The sequence below is a fragment of the Drosophila hydei genome, unplaced genomic scaffold, assembly GCF_003285905.1.
Source record: "Drosophila hydei strain 15085-1641.00,03,60 unplaced genomic scaffold, DhydRS2 tig00008148-arrow-arrow-pilon, whole genome shotgun sequence".
In the NCBI taxonomy this organism is placed as follows: Eukaryota; Metazoa; Arthropoda; class Insecta; order Diptera; family Drosophilidae; genus Drosophila; species Drosophila hydei.
This window is the reverse complement of record NW_022045852.1, coordinates 127,258-136,474: the sequence shown is the minus strand read 5'-3', so window position 1 is coordinate 136,474 and position 9,217 is coordinate 127,258. Positions and strand designations below refer to the sequence as shown.

The 9,217-nt window shown below is 39.5% G+C and overlaps 1 protein-coding gene across 1 annotated transcript; it reads right to left on the bottom strand.

The window, feature by feature from the left end:
- Positions 1 to 2,961: 2,961 nt before the first annotated feature.
- Positions 2,962 to 8,513, bottom strand: LOC111598190 (sodium-dependent neutral amino acid transporter B(0)AT3). Its single transcript, XM_023313319.2, has 7 exons — positions 8,499 to 8,513; positions 7,504 to 7,915; positions 7,138 to 7,445; positions 5,702 to 6,659; positions 5,425 to 5,628; positions 4,934 to 5,355; positions 2,962 to 4,143 (listed from the first exon to the last, which is right to left on the bottom strand). The coding sequence occupies exons 2-7, from the start codon at positions 7,591 to 7,593 to the stop codon at positions 3,942 to 3,944; spliced, it is 2,184 nt and encodes a 727-aa protein (XP_023169087.1). The 5' UTR covers positions 7,594 to 7,915; positions 8,499 to 8,513; the 3' UTR covers positions 2,962 to 3,941.
- Between the last annotated feature and the right edge of the window lie 704 nt (positions 8,514 to 9,217).

Here is a 9,217-nt window from a genome sequence, read left to right as displayed (position 1 = left end):
GCGAACAAAACCAGTTAAAATGTGTGCGCTATTTGTAGCCACTGTGCATTCCACTGTCGGTCGCTCGGTCGCATATAAACGTCGACTTTAGCGGCATTCGTCTTAGCTATTTCATTTATATCTCGCCTGCCTTATATACATGAATGCATACATATTCATGTATGTGTATGTACATGCATATGTATGCATAGCTTACAACTGGGCATGGCTCAATGGCTTGATTGTCTTTCTCTCTCCATTCCACTCTCTTCGTTTCTCTTTTCTATTTTCAGCACTTAGCTTTACTGTATTGTTGTTGGCGCCCGCTGCTTGTCTCTCTTAGGTACCGCCGTCTAAGATTGACTAGTGCTCGACGTCGCTGTAAGCGTCGCAGTAAGCGTCGCTGTAAGCGTCACTACTACTACTGCTACTTCTGTTGTTGTTTTTGGTTTACCATTTAACGTGTCTGTTATCGATGGATTGGCTTTTTTCGATTGTTGTTGCTGCTGCTGCTGCTGCGGCTGTTATTGTTGGAGCTGCCACAAAAACTATGCCAACAATTTGTGGGCAGGTGTCGCCGTAGCAGCAACAACAACATCATTATATTGTTGCATTTGAAGTTTCGTTTTTAATTGTGTTCGCCTGGCTGGATTTCCATTAACATTTATGCAAAGGCTTTTTAAATTTGTGTGTGCAATCAACGGAGCCACAAACAGAAAGAAAAACAAAATTATTCGAATGCACATGAGCAAAGTTAGCGAAACGGCAAAGCAGCAGCAGCACCAACTGCAACACACCAACACCAACATCAATACCAACTGTAACAACAACAACAAACAGCTGTAATTTTCCGCTAATTTGATGCCCAAGCTACTGATGGCCGCTGAGCAAAACTTAGAGCCTATTGAGTGCTTGCTTGCCCAGCTTGCTGCTACCTGGTTACCTAGCACTCGTTTCCCTACTCTGCTCACTGCTGCTACTTGGCAACTGTTTCCGCCCGTTGCGCTTCGCTGCGGCCAGCCCAGGTGGGGCCAAAGGCGCTCGCCTGCTGGGTGGACAACAAGCTAAGAAAGAATCACAGTTGTGCCAACCGTTAGGAATGCGTAGCCTGCGTTGCAGCTGTGTCTGTGGCTGCCAAACTGCCTGACAAAGTGCTTGGCAGCTCGTTAACTCAGGCTAGATACAAGTATAAAAGCTCAACCACATGACAGCTGGCTAAAGAGCTCTTTTGACACTATATACAGGTACAGTAGGTACAGCTACTACATAACATACATATATCATATTCGAGGCATTTGCCAGATCAAATATCAAAAATATCTAACTATTAAACATTTTAAATTTGAGGGTATACATCCAAAATAAGTAAATTATCTAAATATAATACTAATACTATGAAAGTATATATAGCTATTTATGTATACAAGGATGAAACTAATTTACTCTTGTGTAAATTGAAATGAAAAATTGGAAAGCATTAGCTTTATACATACTTGCTTTATTGTCATTAGGTAAAATATTGTTATTATTATTATTATTATATTATTATTGTTCATCATTAGCAATCGCAATTATACTCAAGTATTCTTCCATAGCTGGAAGATATGTATAATATCATATTCCATATTCTTTTTTCAATTTTTTTCGTTCTTCTTAACAATAGAACAAAATACAATATTCATAATAATTAATATTAAACAATAATATTATCAATTAACACATACAATAATTACTTCATATTGTTTCGCTTCGTTTTCGTGGTTTACTTCAAGCAATTTGTGGGTTGGATTTTTATTTCGGATATCTTGGCATTGATATAGTTGTATATGGTCTTAAAACTGCATCCGTAATTATTGTCAACATCGATAACACTTGTATATATGTATATTATCTCAACTATAAATAGATGTGCGGATTTATGTAGATGTATATATTGTACAACTATTTCATATCAATCAACACACACAAAGACATACATCTGTATGTGTACATATATAGGTACATATTGTTTTATTATCATATCTATATATATATATATATATATATATATATATATATATATATATATTTATATAGATATATACATATATACATATATATATATATGTATATTAAAATTTTTATATGTGGAACTTTTCTTAAATAGTCATGCGATGATATCTTGCATTAGATATATAACCCCATTAATATTTTGTATAATTATAGACCTTCGTAGTACTCTAGTTGAACGGTTTCGTTTGTTATGGTTAGGCATGGATCGAGTAGGCTATGCTATATGAGTTAACACCCGATATAACGCGAATTCAAATATATGTATATATATATATATATAAAGGCTTTGTCTATAACAATTAGATTTTTGTAATATGAATAAAGAAATAGATGCATAGATGCTTCAACAATAGATATGTTCGTATTATTTATCCGACGACTTAAGAGCTAAAAACTTTTCGTATCGTTTACTCAGAAAACAAAGAAGCGAAATTGAATACTCATCAAACAGGAATAGAATATCTTTCTAGTCATCATCATCAGCAACAACACAAAAAGCTGAGCGAATCACAACAGAGAATTATATATATGTGATATATAGGTATATGTATTTGTATGTATAACCATTGTTAGTGTTAGCTGCCCCATCTCGTATTATAATTTTCAATATTGGTTATATGCACATATATATATATATAGACCGTGTATAACTTAAAGGATATGGTAAGGTTCCATCATTGCTTAGTCAATGAACATATACGTATACACAGAATTTTTTATATATAAGTTAGGTAAAACACACCAACATAAAGAACTGTCACAAACCGTTAGATCTTGATTTTGCTTTAGCTTTGAGCATCAGTAAATGCTTTAGACACAATGTAATACAATACAATTACGATAATTACAATAAAATATAATATTTATATAGGTATATAAGATATAATTATATATATATTCATATATATGTATATATTAGGTGTAGTCAGCAATCGGTTTTCTTTTGTTTTGTTTTTTTATTAACTTGCCATCAATTTCACTTTGCATTTTATTTCCTTCCGTCTTTTCTTTTAAGTCAACAAAATCCAAGAATCAACATCAAAAATGGAAATCGGAAATGTGTTTACATATATGTATACGGGTAATGCCAAAAACAAAGCTCGAGCATTGTATAGGTATGTCCCACTTTCAGCTCTATTGAGGCAAAAGAAAACAAATATGTAATATAGTCGAAAAGGCCTGACTTGTAGATACTCTGTAGCCAGAGTTCACACAGTGCGCTTCTAGCTCCCTCCCAATAATACATATGATCTGTAGCTTGGTTGCTTATATGTCATTATAATATGATGGGATTCGCAACTACCAGGGTATATTACCATTTAGATGCCTTGGATGTCCAAAAAGGAAATATTCTCTATACTCGTATACCCATCGTGCATACTGCTACTAAATTTGATAGCTCTAGCTCTTATAGTTCTCTATATATAGCGATATCATGGCTACAGAGTATATATGGCTGCATTATAGTATTTAATTTCGTATTGTTTGCTATGCCAACTGCTTTATACACATAGATAATTAGTTATAGTACACCGAACATACTAAATGGAATTATGCGAAAACATTTTCTAGATATTTTAGCTGTTTTGCTTTTTGCTTTAATATTATTATTATAGACTTCTTTTTCAGTATATCATTCTCCTTTTTATTGTAGTTGCTGAAACCGCGCAGAAGGCGCTAAGTTCACCTCTCTTGGGGCTCCTGTTGTTACTGTTTGATACTTCTACTACGGCTACTGTTGTTCTTGTGTTTGGAGCAGTCTTTGGGAACATATAGATACATACATGGGAGTTACCGACACTGCCTTCATCGGATTTGTTTTCTTTTTTGATGACTTAATGTCCATATTTACAGTTAACTGTTATGTATTTTGTTATTATTGTCTTGATGTGCAGCTGATGCTGCTGCACTTACTCCTCCTCTTCCTCGAGCGACTTCTCGGGCAGTCCATATTTGGGACAGCACATGCCCTCCGTTCCATCCATGTTGAAACAGAAAACACTGCGCTCCAGCTCGGTGGGTTCATGTGGCACAATGCCATGTACCTCCTTGAGCTCTGCTTCAGGAAACCAGGCGGGATCCGAGTCCTCGACCACCTTAATGCCGCACAGACTAGAATTAAGCATTATTTAATATTGGTATCTGATAACACCTTTAGAAATTTCGAAAATAAATCGAGAAATCGCTTAGCTAATGAATGTTTTTCTAATTACTGAATGCTCTCTTAGCTTTCCATTAAGCTCTGAATTTAGATATCGAAGTATTTGATCTGGGAGCTGCAGATATTTGAACTTAATGGAGTCTATTGAAATACAGGTATAAGCAGATATCAATACCTAACGAGTAAACATGCCCAACTAAGAAGTATAAAACTATCTATATTTTCTTATATGTATACTGATGTACGACCATACATTAACGTAGCTTGTGTCAACCATAAGATTGAAGAGGCCATTTTGCCAGATGGACGCTGTTAGTGATTCATTTATGACGGTTGAAGTGGTTAATTGTAGGATTACAAAAATGTGGCATGGTACGATTAAATGTTGCATGCTTCCACCTTTTATAGTCTTCGAGATAGCTCATAAATGAAGTATTCATAATTTGCTTCTGCTTTACAAGAGCTTGACTAGTTCTGGAGTTTGGCCACGAGATATAGAAAAAGATTATGCGAATATGCTATTATATACATATATATACCCATATCTTAAGCGTTTTGTGATCGAGAGAAGCTCTGGCAGACGGAGAGATAGACGAACCTGGCTTCTCATTATACAGATATATACACATGAATGGTGTCCTAGTAGCCTAGAAATTGAAAGTGACTGCAGGAATAATTATGGGGAGGTACTCATATTCCTGTATTATCTAAGTATATATGATATAGATGATGATTACTTACCGTAGAATGGCCACGAGTGGAATCCACAGTATGGAGGAGAGGATCAGTATGAAGGCGACGACAATGCACCAATGTGGCCATTCCATTTTCTCGGTGGCACCCATGGCTGCGATCCAGGCCGGATAGCTACTGCCCTCAGTCACCAGTTGATAGAAGGAGGCCAATAGGATGGTGACCATGGCACAGGGTGACAAATACTTCCAGCAGAACATCCAGTAAAAGCCCGGCCGGGAGCCGGTCATCATCTCAATATCATCGGAGAAGCGTCTAACGCCATAAATGTAGCTAATCGAGAGGCACTCGAACAGTGCAATGATCAACAATGGGAAATTACCAGCAAAGCTGTCCATTAGCTGAAAGATATAGCTGCCGGCGCCGTTGGCAAAGCACATGGAGATCACACAGCAGGAAAGGCACAGAGCCTACAAAAAAGAAAGAAACAGAACCAATATAGGAATAACTTAAAAGTGAAGTACTATATATATACATACGCCCACGATATATTCCTTGGGCAGATTGGGAAAGAGTTTCATGTCCACCAGAGATGTGACCACGCCCTCCAACGTGCCAAACTGCGAATCGATGCCCAAGGTGAAGAGCATTAGAAAGAAGAGCACAGCCCAGAGCTGGGCCCCAGGAAACTGATTTATCGCTTCCGTAAAGATGATAAATGCGAGTCCCGTGCCAGAGGCACTCTACCAAAACAAAAGAAGCATTCAGGGTGGAAGTTGGATAAGTTGGGTGTAGATTGAAGGCATCTGCACTTACATTGGCCAGCTCTTGTTGTAGATCACAAATAGGCAGATTGTGCGTCCGATTCAATGCCACGAGGCTGGCTCTTTCCTCTGTGCAGCGGTCGAAGGTCGCCGTAGCCTTAAAGCCAATCACCGCAAAGACAACGACGCCGGCAAACATTGAGGTGCCGCAGTTGGTCATCGACACCAGGATAGCATCCCTATAGCAATTATTGTTAGCCGGATTATACGAGCTGAACGCAATCAGGCCGCCAAAGGCGAGTCCCAGCGAAAAGAAGATTTGGGTGCCAGCCTCCAGCCAAACAACCGGATCGAGAAGCGTCTCCCAGCGTGGCGTAAACAGATGAGCCACGCCATCGGCGGCCCCTTTGAGTGTGATGCCACGAAAGAAGAAGATGATAAGCACCACATACGGAAATATGGCCGTCATATAGACAATTTTGCCCGAAGATGTGATGCCCTGCACCATGCAGATGTAGACCAGAAACCAGGACACAATCAACGCTATGGCCATATGATAATTGAAATGCTCCGGCATATCCACGCTCTCCGAACACTGCAGCGTGGTGCGATACCAATAGAACTGGGTCGGCGACGAGGCCACACACTCCGGCTCATGATCGTACGTATAGTTCTTATAGAGCCGGGTCGGACAATCGGCCCACGGCAATGGCGATTCGAAGCTGTGCAGCAAGTAGATCAGGCACCAGGCAATTATCGTGTTGTAGTAGAGCGCGACAATGAAACTGACCACAGCCGACGAGATGCCAATCCCACCCAGATATGGTGACACCTGGCTCCACACACCGATGGCCCCCTTGCGCAGTCGTTGACCAATCGCCAGCTCCAAATAGAAAATCGGTATACCCTGCACGCATAGCATTATAAAATAGGGTACCAGGAAGGCACCGCCGCCATTCTTCTGCGCCAAATATGGAAAACGCCAAACATTGCCCAGACCAACTGCGTAGCTGCAACCGAAACAAAAGTTTATATTATTTTCATATTCAATTTAGAGTGCTCAGCGAGCGTTAAGACCCGGGCACACCCAACTCTGCGCCAAACAGAGCTCTTCCTGTTCGTCCTACAGATGTAGGCATTAAATAGCTTGGCATAATAATGCTGTCCAAATGTGTGAATATGTAAGGTATGTGAGGTGATTGTGTTCATCATAGAAATGTTGTATATGAGAACGTTGCGTTTATACGAGCGGACAGATAGATAGACAGATAGACTGCTCGTTGTAATCAGAAGTATATATGCTATAAATATATATACTCTTTCATACATTTGAGCACGAGCTTGAAATGCTACTTTTCGTAAGTCTAAAGCAGTCTAAAGCCACCCGAACATTGGAGACCCTTCTAGGCGTAGAGCTTGAAAGTAGTTTAATGTCAGTGAATTATATATAATGTATGCAAAAAGTGTAACAGGAATAAGTAAGCTTACCCAATGGTAGCTAGCAGGAACATAATTTTGCTATCCCAACTCTCGCGCTCCTCGCCCTCTTTTTCGCCCTCAACAATGTCCTGTTGCTGCTGCTGATCGACACCAGTGGTGATTTCGTCCTTGATCCTGCTGGTACTGGTATCTGAGCCAAAAGGTGGCTCCTGTTCCAATTCGGATGACTCATCAAAGGCATCGGACATGAAACCCTGATTCGTCGCACCGTACATGGGCTGATGATGGTGATGCAGCGATGTGTGATGATGATGACTGACGCCATGCTCCTTGGGCACCAGGCGGCCACGCAGCTCCTGAACGCATAGAAAGAAACTTAAGCACAAGTGGATCACACTTATAACATCAACTCACTCGCAGCTCCAACTGATCGATACTCCTTTGGGTCTTGAGCACAATGTCGCGCGAGCTCTGGCGACGTAACAATTGCGCTGTATTCGCCATAGTCGATGTTGCGTTAAACGGTAAAAGTGTTCTTGTAGTTTTCGATTATTGTTTTTTATTTAGTTATTTAAATCGTAGTTAATTTAAGATAAGAGTGCTTTTTGCCAGTAGGAAATCGAATAATACTTCGTGCAGGTGCTAATTGGAACACTGCTTGCTGCTGAGTGCTTAGATATGACTGCTTGCTGAACTGTTTGCTGTGCTGTGCTGTGTTGTTCAAGTGAGTAAAGGATCGATCGACATTCGCATTGCATACTTTAGTGCACTAAGTAAAATTATCACTAGACGCCATCTTAATTGCAGTTTGTTCATTTCCTTTGTTCTTGATATGAGAAAGAGAAAGAAAGAGAGGGAGAAAGTGCTAAACAAAATGTAATTGCACAGGCAAATGAAGACGAACGTAAAATAACTCAATGGAATGTAAACGTATCATGCAGACATAACAATCTATCAGTGTAATTACAAATAATAAAGACAACAAGCATTCCTTCTACCCGAGCCCCTGACAGAACACCAACTGACAGTAAGAGGTCTGAAAGCACCCCGTCCATAATAAATCAATCAAGCAAGCCTGGCAACAGCTACCCACACAAATACATACACACACATACACACACGAGCACCTTAACACCCACACAGATTTATGCGAAAGGGTTTCAGTAGAACATGATAAGCTGCACAAATGTGGATAGAATACTGGATTTACTCTATTAGATATATCTGCGTGTCACATATGAAACTTAAACTTTAATAAAAGAAACCTTGACTTCGAAATAGGTATGAATTTTAACGATTTTTTATTTCGTGTTATCAATTAGGTTCAGCATTCACTGAATTTCACTATATTTGCAAAAGCCGTTAATTCTACGCGCAATTAAATAATTAATGTGATTTTTTCATTTTACTGAGTTAACATAACGCTAATACAAAAAACTTTGTTGTCTACTTTTCGGCTGTCACTTTTACATATGCATATGCATATACATAGATGTGTATGAACGCTCACGCAAATTAGTTTGCCCTTATATAACGAACTGCTGCGAGTCGAGCATAGGACAAAGGACTCTTTTTCGAGAATCTCTGCACGTGCCACTGTGCAGGTAAGCGGCTAGGCATTAATCGTGATTAAGAGCCATAGTACATACATAATATATACCATGTAAGTACATACATACATTTATACTTATTCGAGTATTTATGTATATATGTATGTATGTATAGCTAATACAAGCTAATCAACTTAAGACCTAACAACGGGACGCAAGGACGCGCTCCGCACTGCTGAAACTGCAGGACGATGGCAAGAAACTGTTGAGCAGACAGGATGAACACCAGGAGTCGTACTCACTGAGCTCTGTTGCTCAATTGAGCGCGCGCGCAGTCCTGGCGATGGCAGCCAGCGTAAGTTAAAGCGAGATGGCAGCATTAGGAGGCACTTACTGTTCTAAATGGGAAACGCTTTGTGTCAATAGAAAAGGCCAAAACAGAGAAATGGCCAGCAACAAATTAGGCCACAGCAACCACTGCGAGACACAGCTGATTGGCATATGATTTAACATATGTGCACGATTGCGAATTTTTGAATTGAAAAACAGCAACGACCGCTATTTCGAAATACGTTATC

Coding starts and splice junctions, on each gene's coding strand:
- LOC111598190 (XM_023313319.2), bottom strand. CDS start 7,593: ATGGCGAATACAGCGCAATTGTTACGTCGCCAGAGCTCGCGCGACATT. Junction 7,446..7,503: donor TCGATCAGTTGGAGCTGCGA/GTGAGTTGATGT, acceptor CTATGCGTTCAG/GAGCTGCGTGGCCGCCTGGT. Junction 5,629..5,701: donor TACAACAAGAGCTGGCCAAT/GTAAGTGCAGAT, acceptor TTGTTTTGGTAG/AGTGCCTCTGGCACGGGACT.